This window comes from Lichenostomus cassidix, chromosome 5 (genome assembly GCF_008360975.1).
Source record: "Lichenostomus cassidix isolate B80296 chromosome 5, HeHo_3.0, whole genome shotgun sequence".
Classification (NCBI taxonomy): domain Eukaryota; kingdom Metazoa; phylum Chordata; class Aves; order Passeriformes; family Meliphagidae; genus Lichenostomus; species Lichenostomus cassidix.
Window position 1 is genome coordinate 17,557,684 of NC_139486.1, and position 18,426 is coordinate 17,576,109.

The 18,426-nt window shown below is 39.6% G+C and overlaps 1 protein-coding gene across 2 annotated transcripts in view; it reads left to right on the forward strand.

Annotated features, from left to right (window-relative positions):
- Positions 1–1,655: 1,655 nt before the first annotated feature.
- GALC (galactosylceramidase) overlaps positions 1,656–18,426 on the forward strand; it is a 31,793-nt gene continuing 15,022 nt past the window's right edge. Inside the window, exons 1-7 of one of the 2 annotated variants that reach the window (XM_085061604.1) lie at positions 1,656–1,916; positions 2,826–2,894; positions 4,792–4,855; positions 6,148–6,261; positions 7,657–7,796; positions 9,886–9,924; positions 13,140–13,267. In XM_085061604.1, coding sequence (XP_084917730.1) covers positions 1,749–1,916; positions 2,826–2,894; positions 4,792–4,855; positions 6,148–6,261; positions 7,657–7,796; positions 9,886–9,924; positions 13,140–13,267 — 722 coding nt within the window. In that variant the 5' untranslated portion in view covers positions 1,656–1,748. Of the gene's footprint in view, positions 1,917–2,825; positions 2,895–4,791; positions 4,856–6,147; positions 6,262–7,656; positions 7,797–9,885; positions 9,925–13,139; positions 13,268–16,053; positions 16,185–18,426 lie in introns of both variants that reach the window. The other variant, XM_085061603.1, reaches the window with a different exon arrangement.

The window sequence follows — 18,426 nt, forward strand, 5'->3', positions numbered from 1 at the left end:
CTGAAACAGACTGTGAGAATGTTTTTCTCACACATATTTGCATCAAAGGATGCAAATATGAGTATTAAAAACTGACAGTTTTAGGATCTTATGAGTGAGTAAGAGATGGAATTTCACAGCTGAAACCCTTTCCATGGAATAAATTGATGTATTAATCAATGAAACTATCAAAATTAACCAATTAATAAATCATGATCGTTTTTCAAACTTTCCAGGTGTGCAAAGCTGTAGTCTGCTGGAATGAATGTGAAATAGCACCACAGGCATAGTGCTACCTCTGGCACTGACTCACTTTAGCCCTGAGGAAGTCACTCTGTCCTTCTCCATGTAATAATGGTATCATTTAGCTCATTTGGGTGTGAGCAGGTTCATTAGTTAATGCTTGATATTGCTGTAAAGTGCAAAATGTTTTGTGAGTGCTTGGTATTGCTATTTAAAAAGAAATAAACAGGAAACGTCAGTCAGGTAATGTCATCACCGAGCCATTAGATCCCTCAATGACAAGAGTAGCAGAGGCTCGAATAACAGCATTCTTTGTGGATAGAAACGTGCAAAACCTGGGCTTTTTCAGAGCTCTTACAAAACGCAGGACATCAGCTGCTGCATCTCCTGCTGCCTCGTTCCTCCTTTAGGCACAGGAAACATCTTCTCTATTAAATACTGAAGTCAACAGACAGGACAGTTCCCCATTATGAATTTTTATAGGATAATCAAGCTGCTTGTCGGTCTCCTGGTTACTTTTCCTTCGAACCAAATGCTTGCATGAGCTGGAGTCCGAGGGAACACCCCGGCAATCCTCACGGTAATTTCTGGCGAGCAGCACAGCACCACCTCGGCTGCTCACATTTTGATGCGGCTGCCCTACAGCGCACCCCTGAAGGCGTAAACAGGCTCGTTCAGCCCATCACAATTTAAACCCCGCTTTCAGCATCCCTCTCTGGGGGCTGCTGACGCAGCTGCGGATCTAGCCGGGCCAAGCGGGATTCCCCGGGCAGGGCGCGGGGCTGCCGGCAGCTCTGCGGGGCAGGGCTGGCGCGGGGCAGGGCCGCTCCCTGCCTCTGCCTCTGGCCCTGCGGCGATCAAAGCTCTTTCTCACGGCGCGCAGGAACGTGCTCCTTCACAGGGCCGCTTTGTGCCGACTCCTCAAGGGAAGAGAGCGGGGCAAAACCAGGAAACTGGCTGCGAGGCGCTGGCCAGGGCCTGGGAATGACAGACTCACGAGGAAACGCCATTCCTCGCCCGGGACAAAGCACCGTGCCTCGCCAGAGGCCCCGAAAAGGAGAGTCTCAGGCCCCGAAAAAGAGGGTCGGCTTGACTTCTCCGCTACGCGCGGCCGCTCACGCTGCACCGAACGCCAGTCCCGGCGCGCTCCCGCACCAACCCCGCCGCGCCTCACAGCCATGCGGCTTGCCCACACCCAGCATGGCTCCGCAATAGCTTCACTCGTAGCTCAGTGCCCGACTCCAGCATGTCGGCACGCGCCTCACCAGCCGGAACTCGCCTTGCCCTTTCTCAACATGGCAGCCGCTGACTTCATCCGGGGCGGGGCTGCCCTTACAGGCTGAGAAACCTTCCTGCCCCCTCCTTTCCCTTGAGTAAGATGGCGGCGCCGGGCGCTGCTGCCCCGCCCCGGGGCCGGCGGCGGCGCGGTCACGTGCGGCGCGTTGCCGGGCAGTGCGGAGTCGCTGCAGGGACGGGGCGGCAGCCGGACGCGGCGGGAGCGGAGCTGGATCGGGACCGTGACGGGGATGGGCTGCGCGGCTCTGCTCTGGGGCGCGATCCTGCTGGGCTGCAGCTGCGGCCCGGGGCCCCCCAGGGTCGGTGCCGCTCCGCTCGTCGCGACCACCTACGTGCTGGACGATGCCGACGGGCTGGGCAGGGAGTTCGACGGGATCGGGGCTGTCAGCGGCGGCGGGGTGAGCGGCGCCTACGGGGCTGCGGTGCTGATGCCCTCCTCGGCGCGGCGAGGGACACCTGGGCTGGGCACCCCGTCAGTGGGAGCGTGTGGTGGCTTCGGCGGGGCCTGGGCCGGGGGTGTCGCCGGGAGGAGCCCGGGGGGCTGTGGGGACACACACACACACTGGGTGAGCGGGGCTCGGCGGGGCAGGCTGCGGGCGCTGAGGGGAGCGCTGCGGGCAGTGGTCCGGCTGCAGGGGGAGATGGAGCCGGGCTCCGCTGTGCCCAGCCCTCCGGTCACCTGCACGGGGGCTTTTCGGGGTGCCCAGGGCCAGCCATGTCCTGGGTGCCGGGGGAGGAGAGCTCAGCCAGGGTGGGTTTTTATGTAGAGGGTCTGAATAGTCCCTGCGTTTGGTGCTGGACGAGCATTCTCGTTTTATGCTGGACAAGCCACAGCCGCGCATCGTGTGGTCCAGGCAGCAGAGCCGTGAGATTGCCGGAGATTTTACCCGCTCTCTGACCTGCTGAGATGCTTTCCTTGTCCTCCTGCCTGTGTGCCCCGTGAGCTCCCCTTGCCTCTGGCATAATGCGAGCCAAAGCAGGGAGAGTTGAGTAGAGCAGAAGTGTTGCTGGGAGGGAGCTGCGTTTTGCTTGTCATAAAGCCGTGTGATCTCTTTGTTTCTCTGTTCTCTGGACTCTGTTTGCAGTAAATTGCAGGTAGCTGGAGTACAAGGCAGTTGCAACCCGTGAAACCATAAATGCACAGCTGAAGGTTTAGAAACGAGTTTAGGGGCTTAGCTGAGTTTCTGGTGCTGTAACTATTTCTGTATTTTTATTAGCTATGTGCAAGCCCCAGACTGAAAAGCTGGGATGTATTTAAGCGTTTGAAAGTTGTGTTTTCATATTTTTATGTTTTCTTTCCATTTTAGGCCACATCTAGACTCTTGGTGAACTACCCAGAACCTTATCGCTCCCAGATTTTAGATTACCTGTTCAAGGTAAAATTGGCTTCACTGCTACAATAATGTTTAATTTCATACAGAGTTTCTTATTGTGTAACGTTGGAACTCCTATAGTATATTCAATGCTACTTGAAATTAGACAAAATCCCAGCTTGTAAAGTGTCTACATTAATGTTGATTGTTATTAGAATCTTAAATTTTAGCTGTTGTTTTTGACAACCAAGATTTTGTTCAGGAGACCATTTCTTCATATTGTTATGAAAATTCCTTTTTATGCTTTCACAGTAAGTTTTGAAAATATGTTTTCAAAACTGTATTTAACCATATATTTGATTATCCATGTGGGCTAAATAAGAAGTAATTTCTGTGGTTAAAATGGTTAGCTGTTCATACTGATTGAACTTAGTGGGTCTTAGAGATAGTTTTGATTTTTTGGAGTACAGATAGATTAGCAAAACATAAAAATGACTGTGTGGACTGCAGGATTTTAACAACACATCTATTCCAAATTAGTGGCAAGTACAGCTGCAATGACTCTAGAAGGTGGAGGAATGTCATTGGTGTGTAAGCTGTGTTAGTTAGCAACTGTAACCCATGGAGTTACCCAACCTAATATATGGTAAGATTATTGCACTGGACATTAATAACTTGTTTTGCTTTTGGCACTGTAAATTACTCTGCTGGAAGAGGATGTCATGTTACTTTCAAGTAATGCAATCCAGATGGCTGGAGGGGAATAATTTACCATGCAGTTTAAAGAATTAATTTTCAACATTAGAGTAGGGCATAATGTGTGGCTGGGGAACCAAACCTGATGCTTTTTCTGAGACTAAAGCTGTGTGTTACTAATACAAGTGCTCTGAATAGGCATTTGATGAAAGAAAATCTAGCTGAGGGATCATGATTTTCAAAGAATTTTTGATGTGCCCTTTTACCAAAACCTCTTAGACTGTCATATCTAGGAAATATGACAGTTTGCCTCATATTCCTTGTTTTTTAGTGTCAGTTGACTTTCATGATTGGAATGGGAGAACAAATGTGTTAGAAGTTTAAACTAAAAAAAGTCAAAATGAGAAATGGTAAATTGGAAATGTTTGCTTTGCTGTTAAAGGCAAACAAAAACTTGTAAGCCAAAAGACATGTCATCTATGCAGCATTTTTTTAAAATCAAATTGCATTCTTATGTCTTAAAACATTTTTTTTAGATACCAAAAGTATGCTTGGGTAATTCCATGGAGGAGGCCAGCTTATTAGTGGTTATTAAAATAGAGATTAATTGTAACTTCTGGCTTGAGCAACTATTAAGCCACTAATGGCTGGAAGAACATACCAGGAGTAGAATCATCTCTCTGAGCTTGCATTTTATATTTGGCTCCACCAGTCAGATGCCAGGAGGGTGGGATAGTGGACTAACCGATTGTTTTCTAATGTGGTGGAGTTTTTACTCTCTTGCCTATATGCTTATAGTTACCAGATGATTTCTGACCTGGATGTATGCTCTTTCATAAACAGTGTAACCCTTTACAACAAACAATAAATTATTTACAGAAATACTGACTTCAATAATTTGATTTTAAAAGAAAACAAATTTGACTTTTTATAACATCAAAATACTGCTGTGCTCCTCATGTATCCTGTGTTCTGCTTTAATAGTGCATTAGTATTATCTTTAGCATAACCTATTTAAAATCTGCACAGTTGTGCAGAAGTGTCGTTAATGGTGCAAGAGTCAATGAAGCTGTTTAAAGATCAGTGTACCATTGATCCTCCTTGATTTCCTTTTGAAAAGCAGAAATTTATATAATCTTACATCTATAATGGGTATTTGAAAAAGTAAAACTGCTGCATTTTTAGCATGCTCAAAATTGTACACTTATTTCATTGTCCATGTTAATAGATGGATTCTGTCTGTTTTTCTGTCTCTTTTCTCTAGCCAAATTTTGGTGCTTCTTTACATATTCTCAAGGTAGAGATTGGAGGTGATGCACAGTCAACAGGTATGGATTTTGCATGAGCAGCATTTAACTTCTCGTTTCAGTGATACTATAAGTAACATGTGCTCCACATGGAGCTGAGGCATGGAGATAGCTGAACTGAGTTGCAATAAACCATAATGGCTGCTAACTTGTAGAAGGGAGATTTACATCAGCATTCTTTAAGCAGTTCTCACTATCATATGAGCAAATGAGTTCTTTTTTCCCCCCCTTGTAGCAGGTTTCTGAGTTGCAGAGCCTTTCTCAAAGACCAGTTTTGCAATACTAGGTAGTTTGTGTCTTAAAAGCATGAAATGCAAAGACATTTGATCAGAAGCAGTTACATTTCTTTGGTTTAATTAGCTGCTACATTTCACTGGAGTGGCATTGGCTGGCAGTAGGCAGTATTTTTTTTCTGCCTGGGAAGAATTGCAAATGAAAATGTCGATGTAATTTGCCTAGCCTGCCTACTACATTTACATACAGGAGAAACTAGTAACTGGTTGTGACCAAAGGCTGAGAAGCAGGCTTCATTTAAGACAAAGTCTCATTAGAAGAGGTCTCTGCGTATAATTTAACATAAGTTGCATAATGGTTGCTGTCATGTACACAAGTTATTGCTTGACTTTTGTGTAATGACTTCCCATGCAACACTGATTCTTCTGCACATTTCTGGTTTGTTTACCTTTGCCTGAGGAAATTCAGTACATAGCATTCAATTCCAAAAAGTTTCCCGCAGTCACAGAATACTGTGAAAGTTACAAACTAGATATTTTACTGTAAAAATAAAAAAAAAACCCAACTTCTTTCCTATAATTGAAAAACTTCACAGTAGTTCCTTTCTTTTCTCTCCCTGGACTTGCCTTGTACAGAAGAAACAAACTATAACCTTCTTTTGTTTGTTTTTTGGTTTAGAGATATCTTGCTTGTGTGATTACTTTTTTTCCCCTCCTAATCTTAATGCTGTAACTTTCCTAGTGGTTGTTAAGATATGAGACAATAGTGAATACAGATTTGGTGTTATCATAGATAGGGATAGAAAATACCTAATAGGTCACCACATGTGATGTTAAAAATCAGGCAAAGACTCTTAAAAATACTAAATTTGTGTTAGTATGCTAGAACGATGGGTGGCAAGTCTTGCATTTACTTCCCACTATTCCTTTTGCTTTGAAGTACATACCAAAGAGCTTGTGAACCATGTTGGAGATATGTGTTTGCATACTGTGGCAATGAGCAATACAGCAAAGTTTATGATGTGTAACAGCTTATGACACAGAAGATAATTGTGACTTTCCTGTCTCTTTCCTTCCTAGATGGCACTGAACCCTCCCATATGCACTATGAAAATGATGAGAACTACTTCCGGGGCTATGAATGGTGGCTGATGAAAGAAGCTAAAAAGAGGAACCCCAAAATTAAACTGATTGGTAAATTGCTTTAAGCTTTTAGATTTAAGCGCCCTTTTATTCCCCTGTCTAAGTTACCTGTCTGACCCTTAATTAACATTGTAATGGGCAGATGTTTTGGTATTGCAGTAGACAAAGTAGAATTTGTTAAGCTTGTCTTGATACTTCATTTACCAGGTTTTATCTTGTTACAGTAGCACAACATCCTGATGTTGTGCTACTGTAACAAGAAGCACAGGATAAAAAATCTCTAATAATTTGCTTGTATTAAGTAACTGTAATGCTTAGAGTGTATTGCAGCAATGACCATGAGTGATTTATCATGAGAGATGAATTTCAGAATAACTGAGAAAAAAATTGGGAGGCATAAAGTAAAGTTACTGGAAGTATAAACATGTAAATCTTGTACACACTACATTTGATTTTATGTTCTTATTACAAACCAATCACCCACCCCTTCTTCACTATCAAGGTTCTGGTCTTCTGATTTGTCCTACATATGTATTTGAGTTGTAAGAGCAGTTTCGTGTCTTCCTGTTTTGATTGTGAGTTGTGTGTGTGCTGAGACAATACAAATGTGGAACCCTAGATGGCATTTTTGTATGTTGGAAATACAAAATGTATTTTACATGAAAAAGGTAAGAAATCTTTCAGTTAAAAGATCTATAATTCCCCTGTCTTCCAGGAACTTTACCACAGCCAGCCACAAAGCAAGGCTTGGTGCAGGATTTCCCAGTCAGGTTCTGTTTGGGACAGAACCTACTATTTGTGACTAATTGCGATTATTAATAATATCCCTCTTCCATCAGATCAAGCACTCAACAAAGGAGGGAGGGCTTACTGTTAAATTAGCCTTTGGTATCTTATACAAGTCATCTGGAAACTTAGCAGCATCTAGTTAGATTAATTTGTTTTTATTATTTACTACAAGATCCAGTGAACAGCTGAGACTTGGAAATTCTTTCTCATGATCCAAATCTTCCTTCCTCTTTTATCATCAGATCATCACTTCTTTTGAAATTCATATTCAGGAGATTAACAATTTTTCATGTTCTGTATTGATCCTTTGCCTTTAACTTTGTAAATTTTTATTCTAAAATCTTCAGATTTTTAAATCTGTTAGAGCTAATGCCATAAGATTGACAGATTGTATGTAGTCAGTTCTCTAGTAATGAATCCTTCCTAGCTTATTAAAAAAAAAGCAGCTATTAATATGCTTGATCATAATTTGTATTATAGCATATTCTGCAGTTAGGTAGGTTATGTTTCATTGTCTTCACTGGAACCAAGCGAGTCTGAAATGCATATCTGCTCCTTCAGTTTAAGTAGAGCAAATTACAGCTTGCTCTTGAAGCTTATTGAGTAATGTAGACCAACTACTTACCTCATTTATTTGTTTCTCTCTTCTGTTTTCAGGATTGCCTTGGGCATTTCCAGGATGGATAGGGAGGGGTGAAAACTGGCCCTATGACTATCCAGATGTCACTGCTTACTATATTGTTTCTTGGATATTAGGAGCAAAACAGTATCATGATTTGGACATTGACTATATTGGGGTCAGTAAAGCAAAATCTCTTGTTGATGACAGGAGGAGGAGATGGAAAGGGAATTTTTTTTTTTTTGGTAATTACAGTTCTGGCTTGTACTGTTGCCAGGGGAAAGGCAGTAGTTGTGTTAGTTTACAGTCTTCCTGGAATGACAGCTGTTAAAGCAGAACCCGTGTTAAATAGTTCCTACCTTCCTATTTCTAGAACAAAGTTACCAAAGAATTTGAGAGTTCTGAAATATTTTCCTTTCCTGCCTTGCTTGTTCTGCTTGCATTTCAGCAGTTACCAGATAACAAAAAGCATCAGTTAACACAGTTTGTGAAAGTCAGCTAACATGACTTGGCATAAAATATGGTTGTTATTTTGCAGAGGAGCAATCCTCTACAACTTTTCAATTTTTACTATCAGTATTCATAGTAGATAAAGGTGAACCTTTTACAGTACATTACAACTACTGTATTGTGCTACAGTGCAATATATGGAAGTAGTGAATTAATGTCTGAGAAAAAATGTCATAATTTGGAGATGAGAGACAGAAGCAGACAGTCTAAAAAACGCCACTTCATTATGGGACTAAGGAAGTGTGTCTAGAATTCCTCTAAAATCAGTCCTACACTGACTGGAAACTTACTTTGGACTTTTAAGTGTTTTGATATGAGACAGCTTAACTGCAGAAAAGCTGCAAATCACTTCAGAAGTCTAGAACAAAGCTTCTAAAACTGTGGTTCCCATCCCTCAGAAGAAGCCTGACCTTTCTGCTGTAATGTGGAAAGGTGTATCTCACAAATATCTCCTTTGGAATGCATCCCCCTTTGATGTTGCTGACTTATTTCAGTTGGGTCAGTCCTGCAGTGTGGGTAACATAGTGATACTTCAGCAATTCAGTTTTGGGGACAGGGAGAACAATTGCTATTACATTTTTCTCTGCCCTGTGCTCTCAGAGTAGAAGGTAAGTTCTGCACTTCATGTATTTGAGTAATGTTGACTTCTGTTGTTACTTCACAGTCATTAAACTTCTGAATTCTCTTCTAAGAAAAGGGAATTTCTGCTTCTCTAGGCAATGTGGTGATATTGCATATTGTCTGATTTCTTTGTGGGTATAATCTAAAATACAGGAAGTCAGTGAGAGGTCTGTGTAGTGTCAGAAACTGTCAAAACAATTTTAATGCTATTATAATTGTACATGGTTAGCCTTTACCGCACTTTTTGCTGTAAGTATATGTTCTGTATCACTGTTTGATTTATGGTGAGAGGAGCCTTTCAGTCAGTAATGTTTTAATTAGCTCATTTCCAAAGTCATCTGTTAGCATTTATAGAAAGATGTAGAAATACCAAAATCAATTGAACCTACCCCATCTGCAGGAAGGTGTGTGCTTGTACATCGTTGGGTAATCTAAACCTTTACTGATGAATGTGAGTCACTGTTCATGTTGAGGTTAGGGGAAAAAAAAGAATCAAAGTTTCTGCCTATGTGTTTTATAGGCCAGGAGCTTTGGTAAGAAGGCATACCGGTGTTCCGGCTTTTGAATTTTGAGCTGTGTTTAGCTTAAACACTCTTCCGATAAGATGGAAAATTTAGAAATTAGCTCATTTTGTGTCTGTTTATTAAAATATGTTGAATCTCTTTTGTGTTCAAGCTTGTATGTAGTCCTGTGTAAATTGGAAATGTAAGCTTCATTGATTTGTTCAATATGTGAGTTATTCTTGCTCTCCTATGTTCATATATTGCAACAGGGGCCCTTTCATTAGGCCACACCTTGAAGCCGCAGTGTATTTCTCAATGATTCCTAGCAAACTGTAGACCCATTGGTAATGTAACACTGCTGCCATTGTAGAGCTGAGGCAGCTCTAGCATTCTTGTCAGCAAGGAGGCAATCAGGGGACCTTAGAGAAAAATAAACAAGTGGCTATTATGAACTTCCATACAGAATTTTCCCCAGAAATGCTGCTATCAAAACCAACCAGCACTTTCCTCTAGCACACGGAAACCATGGAGTTGATTAATGGTTTTATAATCTTACACATATATAAATAAAATCTTTAGTTCTGCATTAACGTATCCTGATTTTTCTAAATGGATTTTACTTTTCCTTTATAGATATGGAATGAAAGGGCATTTAGTAGCAAATACATTAAGGTATGTATTCTTTTCTTATTCCTATGAAGTGAAATGCTTGTCTCACCGTATGCAAACAATTAGCTTTTCTGACTTTTCCTAGGAAAGGGACCTTAAATCCTGCAACTGGTTCACTTACTGAACTCTGTTCCTTGTAGTTGCATGCATGGCATGCTAACATAGTCAGATATCTAGACAGTTTATTTTGTGTGTGAAGCTGTTATTTTGAACTTTAAGCATGAGCTTTAAGTATGCTAAATGTTAGGACTTCTAAATTTTAATGGAAATTTCAGTTGCCACTATCACACAAATATGTATCATCTTTATACCAGTTGGTATAAAGATATTGGATACCAGTTTGGATATGGCTAGAAGTCCAAGATCTAGAATTGCTTAAAATTCTGTAGTTAAGTTGCATGATTATAGTGCTCTTAAATATTGCTATAAAACCACAGTAAAGGCTCTGTGTTTTTAGCTTTGCAAAATTCAGTACTTTTTGCTTAAAAAAATCGAAGGAACACAGTATTTCACATAACCAACCTTGAGATAGCTCTAATATTTCTCACTGCTGAATACCTCTGCAGCCCCCCCTGCCCTGCTTTGAAAACTCTCTTCTGTTTGTTATATTGCCTTGAAGTGAAATCACAAGTACAAGGCCCTGCTTTGTTTCTTTTCCTTGTTATTGCTTTGAGGCTAAGACACAATGGTATTACCTCTTCTTAATAGCAAGTAAGACTTAGAGAATCATGGAATAGCTTGAGTTGGAAGGGACCTTAAAGATCATCCAGTTCCAATCCCGCTGCCATGGGCAGGGACACCTTCCCCCAGACCAGGTTGCTCAAAACCTCATCCAGCCTGGCCTTGAACACTTCCAGGGATGGGACATTCCATCCATTCCCCCTTGTCCTATCACTACATGCTTTTGTAAAATGTCTCTCTCCATCTTTTTATGTAGGCTCCCTTCAGGTACTTGAAAGCAGCAGTTAGGTCACCCCAAGACCTTCTCCAGCCTGAAAAGTCCCAAGTCTATATCATTTCACCTGGAGGCTTTCTCATCTCTTTGTCTTGGCTTCCTCATGTGGGGAGAAAGAATATGGAGAGCAAACTGTCGAGTCTAGATGCAACATTCTACTTTATAGCTTTTTGAATGCTGTTGGGTTAGGACTGAACATTTGGCTTCTAGAGCTGAATATTCAGTTTAAAATGTGACCTTAAAATCCCCTAAATGTTTACTGACTAGTTTCCGCCTTCCTTCTACTGTATGTTAACTGATAAGAGTTTTTTTATTAAGCACCTATTTTACCATTCATTCTCTTGCAGTGTCACTTGGCACCTATTCTCTAGTCAGCATAATAGTTCTATTTGCAGTCTGCCATTTCCAAAGAAGTCAGTTCAATGAAATGTGCTGCTGCACACCAAACATTTTCTGTAATTCCTGTGAAATATGTCACAAATCAACTCTTAGTTATCTTGCTTAATTTTTACTTGTAAGATGTTGTTTTAGTTACTTCATCCACTAAGACACTAGTTATGTTTCTTAGTAGGTAGGAAAAAAAAAGAAAATAGAAATGAGGATTTTAATGCTTATAAATTCTTGTTCAGGAAGACCCTGTTCCTTCAGTTATATGAAGACTGGATATGGGGGAACTATTCTGTGTATTATCATGGAGTGCATTTTTGGTGCATGCAGTTCTGTATTCTTGGTACTTATCTCTCAGCATGGAAGTTCTGCAACCATTCATCTTGTTCTTCTGAACTGTCTCTGTAATTTGGCAAGTTTTCCAAATGTATGGGTAGCTAGAAAGCTTTAAATTGCAAGGACTTTCTAGCATTATGAATTTTTCTTCTGGCAAATTTCAAAGGTTTCAAATAGCTGAAGAGAACTTCATTGCTACTTTTCTTCCTCTCAGTAAATTTTATGTCCTTGAGATCTAGGCTGTGATTGTCATCAACACTTAAGACTTTGATTTCTGTTCTTATTTGACTACATGAAAAACAGAAATGCTCCCTGTTCTTCTTCACATTGCTGGAGGACCATTACAAGAAATTATTAAGGATTCATACCTCCTGATCTTTGAATCAAGTTGCAAAGTCTTTCTTGTGGGTGCATGCATACACACAGCACATAGCGCATCATTCCTTTACTTCTGAGATTGAAAAAAGCATTTTAGACTGTGGACTGATGTGGCTATTTTCAGATGCAGCTGTACATGCAAGCTGCTGAAAATATGTTCTTTAATTTTTTAAAAATTATTATTTCTGATTTGAGTCTTCAGATAATACTGGCCCTCTATAAGTGTGGTTCATTCTTAACCATCAAGGCTGAGTATATTTTGCATTGGTATATTTTATCTAAGAAGTTCCCCAGACAAATGTGAGAGGTTTATCATCTTTAACAGTGAAATAGTAAGGAGAAGCTGGGAAGAGAGAACAGGAATTATTTTCTGCTGGCATATTTGAATTCAAAGTTTGTTGCCCCCATTTTTGTTGTAAATATGCAATTACAGTTTTATTCATTACTTTTCCTGAAAGAGTTACAGAAACAAGAGCAGAGTAGTTGGTAAACTACTAAACAGTTGAAACGGCAAGGATTTTTTTGTTTTGTTCAGTAAAATGTGCAGCTAAAAGAATGTTTAGGTGCTCTTTGCTTGAACAGGACAGGTATTTAGGAAAGGTTTCTGTTCTTGTAGACAGCTGCATGGATAGAAGGTCTTTCCTATTTCAAGACTTCAATCCCTGTTTTTTCACTATACTTTTTTTGGGATCAGGTTAACTTTTGCTTCTGATCACTTGGGGAGGGTATGTCCACTTCCACATTTCAGCCAGTTGTCATTTTTAGATCAGCTTAACATGACTGACCTTACGAAAAACCATTACTTCTGTGTAGTGGTTTGCATGCATGCAATGGAGTCACTATGTTGAGAGTGTCCAAGTGGAGTATATGTGTGCACATGTGGTGTCAAAAGTTATCCAACTGATAAGAAGCCCATTTTTGTGTAATGACTTTCTGAATGTCATGGGTAATCCTTCAGTTTTAGAAATACTTACCATTAACTTTGTCTTAGTTGCCACTGTAGCTCTCATTTGAGAAGTGAGAACTTTTCTTATTCATCCTGGTCTGAAAACAAAGGCTTCCGCTGACTCCTTCTACAATTCTTAAATTGTTTTCAATCCTAAGTTTTCATGTTGCCTCATTGATGAAGGCTGTACTTTAAGTGGTGTTATCTGTTGCTAAGGTGCTTCGACATTATTTGGACAGACTGGGTCTGTGGAACGTTGGCATCATCGCTGCGGATGGAGATTGGAATGTCTCAAAAGAGATGATAGTTGATCCCTATCTTAACGATGCTATTGAGGTAGTCGGGTAAGTGTGGGAGAAGGGAGGCATTTTAAACTTTGCTGTTGCATCTTTTCTGTAAGTAAGTCATCTCTATTTTCAAGAGTCATAGATTCTTACTTCATACTTCCTAGATGTTCCATTTTTTCATCATTGTGTGCAGTGGTGATGGATTATTCTTTCTTGTCTTCCTCTCTTCTTTCAGTTTAGTACATGTGCGAGCTGACTTTACCACTCTTCCATCATTTCTTTCAAGTGTCCATTTAGGAGCTATGTTTTAGGCTTCTTAGCACTAGCAAATGACAGGAAACTCTTAACTAATCTGCATGTGCATCTTCCAAGTCACAAAAACCTTAGGGCTGAACTCTTGGTCTTCAACTGGTTTTAATTTCAGGTGAGCTTGAACTTTCACAGTGGAACTTATCACCCTGGGGCTTTCTATGGCTGCAGCTGAGATTTTGCTGGTCATATCCTAGAGCTAGAAGTTTCTTTTTCTTGCTTATGTCTCATAACATAATATTAGAAATGCATGCACTGACAGTAACATAGAAGTAAAAACAAACACCCAAAGTTTGTAAACTAATACAGCCTATCTCAGTTTTGGCAGCTGGGAATGCCTTCTGTTGCAGTTTCAGTAAATGTCAGCTCAATTGTTTGCCTTCACTCTTGTTCTGTAATACACTTTCTTAATACCTTGCTTCTGGCAACTGGCTTGGTACTTACTCTGCAGCTCTTGCTTTCTTTGTAATCTCTGGTTTCTCAAAATTATAAAGATTTTTAAAGAAAATTACATGTTCCCAGTGGAAATTACCTATATAGATATAAATTGCTTACTTGTGTTACATCTGTTAACTTATCTCTGTTGTTAACCTTACTTCGATAAGAACATTCTTGTGGTCACTCATGTTCCATTTATCATCAGTAAGTGAGGAAGTATGATACGCTCATCATTGTTTAAATAATGCCTGGTTCAAGGGTTATAGCAAGTTAGTTAAGCAGGGATTTTATAAAGAAACTGCTTTTATATGGGTTGAGCTTGTAAATACCAAACACCTGGAAGTGGCTGCCTGAGAAATACCAGTTATAGTGTCAGCATTGAGTAACTCATTTGGTAAAAAAAACTTTAAAAAACTTTCCTAGGTTAGGCAACACTTGCAGCTCAGCAAGTTACAGTGCATCAGGAAATATTGTTATAATGATTTCCGTGACAATACAACTTGAAGAATGAATGCTCTGACTGTGTACAGCTCTTGTTTCTTTCAAAGCTTGACAGAATCAAGGATAGGAGTACTGGTTTTTGTTTGTGCCTTTAGAACCACATATTTTAGTTGTTCTTTAAAATAAAATTTCTTTTTGTCAGAAGTTTTTATTGAGTGTCATACAGATTTTTTCCCAACTCCCCCACCACTACTGATCTCAAAAAATGAAGCGTTGAGTTTTCCTGTGCAGTGGTTTTGTTATCTATCAAGAAATTAAGGTTAGTGCAAAAGGAGGACACAATGTTTCTCAGCCATTGCTGACTTTAGGGTACTAATTACCAAACAGAGTTCTTGCTGACCTAGTGAAAGATAATAGTATTTAGGCATCTGTCCTTCAAATGCTCAGGTTCAGAAAGCTGCTGAAAGTACACTGTATCTTTATGTCTCTTAGATAAGCATGTCTAGTTGTTTGCAAAATCTGCTAGTCAGTCTGTTTTCCTAAATAGTCTTACATTCTTTTCTCAGAAATCCTTTTTTGTATGTTCTTCTGTAATCTCTTTTCAGTTATAACCCTCTCTGTGATTTTTTTTTTAGTTCTTTAGGTGTGGAATGGAAACCTGGGATTAAATTTATTTTTTTTTTTTATTTTGAAATTATCAAGATAGTTGCAATGATTGCTTTGGCATCCATACACAAAAAATAACTGCCGTTTCCCTTTCTTTGTGTTTCATTTAATTTTCTGTTTTCTTTCCTTTTTGGCATCAAGTAATTTTTACCTTGATACCATTGCTCCCCATTGAGCTTTATCCCTTCCTAAAATGCCATTTGTAATCAAAAGTACAGCAAACACTGTTTAGGGGACCTCTGGACTTCAAGAAACTGCATTGTTAGACTTGATGTTATGTGACATTTTAGAATTGTTTCATTGACTTTCAAGGCCTTAAAATCTCTAGGGAACTGCACAGTAGTTGCAATTTTAAAGACTGAAATAAAACAGTTGGGCAGTAAGGTGTGTACATCTGGTGTTTTTCTTGTTTCTTTTGTTGTTTGTGTTTAGGAAGAACTCACCTCATTTGTGGTTGCTTCACAGTTAAACTGAACTAGGTGATTAGCAGGGAGTGTTGGGGGAATGAGCTCCTGTTCTTAATGAAATGTTTACTGTACTTTTGCAAGGTTTATAAATTGTAATTCAATTGTCCTTGCCCTGTGTGTGGTCCTAGTAGTTTAACCATCAGCACTGTAACATCTAAGTAGCTCATCTGCAAATAGGGTATCTTGCATGAAATGTGATATATGTTGTCTTTATCTGTACTTTTGCATCTGTAAGAATAGCAAAATGTTTTTAATTTTATCATGTATTTTGAGATTTGGTATGGTAGAGGAAGAAGGTGTCCTTTGAAGTCACTTTGTGCTTGACAATGTGGTACATTTTGTTTGGTGTAAGAGTTGTCCAAGTTGCAAAAGCATGAATTAAAGCGTAGTAGTTTTTTTCAACTATGTTCAAATAGTGCTGAAGAAGATGCTACCTTTCCCAATGTAAAGTTTTGACAATTTGAAAAATATTTTATTTTATTTGTCCCTTCTCTCTGTTCTTTGCTCTCCTTTTTTTCCAAGCTGTTGAGGTACACATTGGATAAGCATGGTCTGGAGCAGGTGAGGATCATAGCCAGCGATAGACTGTGGGAGCCCATTTCCTTTGTCATGCTGACTGACTCTGAGCTCCACGGAGTGGTCGATGTGATTGGGTAGGGGGTTCCTTCTGTTTTTCTTTCTTGGTGGTTTGTTTGTACTTTGTCTTCATCTTATGTATGACTAACACAGCCAAAACTTTACCTCTCTGCACTCTTACCTGCAAGGAAAGGATTGATACTATGAAGTTCCATACTAACCCACATCAAATCACATGGCTCTTGTCCCAGTAATAGCCTCAACCTTTAATTGAATCTGGAGTCTTCTTTCTTATTGAAGATTCCTATCGGGTGCAGCTGCACTATTGATGGATTGAAGGTTTTTTGGACAACACTATTTATTCTGAGGGTTGTTTTGGTTACTCTAATTGGTATGCAAAAACTGCTTTTGCTTTACAACTTTTTACGCAGTCTTCTGTTACTGACTTACACTGCTTTGTTACTGAAATATTTGTACTCTGGAAATGAATTTGGGCTGTGATTCTTCTTTGAATTACAGTGTCTTGATTCTTAGTTCCCATTTTGTTTGGATGAGAAAGTTGTGTTTGGAAAACATGTGACCAGCTGACATGTTTTACTGGTTTTGAGTTTTGTCATAATAATATTTTGCTGGTAGACTAAATTTGAGACTGATTACTGACTTGATGGCTGAATGGAAATGTGTTTACCACATGTTCATTTACTTCTCTTTTTGCAGTGGCTCTAAACTTTACTTACTAGGTGCCATAAACATGACTGACCCAATCACATGCTTCAAATATGGCAGTTCCTTGCTTCAACTTGAGTCTTTTTTATTCATCTTTATATATCTGACCTGTAGGAGGTGTAGAAATGAAGGCTTTTTCTCCAAATACAGATAGGCAGTCAGTGTCATCTACCCCTGCTATCAAGCCCTCCCCCCATTCCAAACATGAACAGTATCCTGGCAGTTTTTCATAGGTGAAGTCTTGGATCGTGTCTGTATAAAGCTCAACTATTTTCACACTGTCTAAGTAAGCTGTGGTTGCTTAACTCTGCAAATGTAAGTTTTATGCCCCTACTCTGATTCAGTCTTAACAGGGAGGTTAAATACTCTCTTGCGTATTTCAGCTTTTATTTGGCGGGGATGTTGACACTTAAGAAACACCTTTTCAGGATATGGGGTGTAGAAAGACAAATTATTCTTTCTCTACTATGTTTTTGCAAGCTGTGCACTTTATGCCATTACAAAAGCCTTTTGCTTGGTACTAACGCAGTACTTAATGTTTCCAAGCCAAAGGGGAAATACGCAGTGATCTGTACAGCAGAGAAGAATGTAGCTAAAATCTCTGCTAGCTGTTACATTGCCATTAGTGAAGCTATGTATGAAGGACTACAACACCGGGAAATGGCTCATTGTCCAGTAGAGGGAAAATAATGAAAAAAACCCTAACCGTCAGCCTAGAAAAACAGGTGTTCCTTGTATCCCTGACACAAATGCATCCATTTGTCAAGTTGCAGGCTAATAGTAAAAGAAACATTTATGTTTTCCTTTGCAGTGCTGATAGTTTCATTTTATTGTACATATCTAGTGTGTTCAATGAATGTGCTGAGTGAGAAAAATCTCAACCCTGTTTTCTGCAAGGGATTGGAAAGGTTTTATTTCAGTCAGACAAGCCTTGCACAGTGGCTCAGTGTTGTGATGGAATATAATCAAAATCTCCTTTGGGAGAAAGGATCTCTCCTCCTATTAAGGAAGATCTTGGAAATAAAATCAGCTATTATATGTTTCAGCTATTATCAGTTTTATACCTCTGCAACTTCTCTAGTCCAACAAGCATTCTTTTTTGAAACCTGAGTATTAAAAAAGATGTGCAAAATTAGTCAAGTTCATGTTTACTTTTAAGACATTCATACAGTTAAGTTCTTAGTATTATGCCTAGTACTGTATCTAACTGTTGGTTTTACATTAGTTATGGTTTTGTTTAAGATAGTATGAGTTAGCATGTATTTTCTTTATTCAGCACATTATGGTAATGAACATCTTCAAGCTCAATTTCAGGACAGAGGTTTGCTTTACCAAACTGGAAATTGCATGGTATCTTTATCTATATGCTGTCATGTAGCAGAAGAAATAATCTACTGATGTAAATATAATAAGGTCCAGAATGTAACAGTTTCTTCTTGTTTAGTTTTCTTCTATTCCACTTGAAGTATTTAAAAGAAATTTTATTTGTCATTTTCAGTTTGAAGGAGGTGAATCATTGCTGCTGTATCTACTTCCAAACTTTGATTTTTTTTTTCTTTGTACTAAGAGTTCTTTCTTTTTAAATATTGTGTA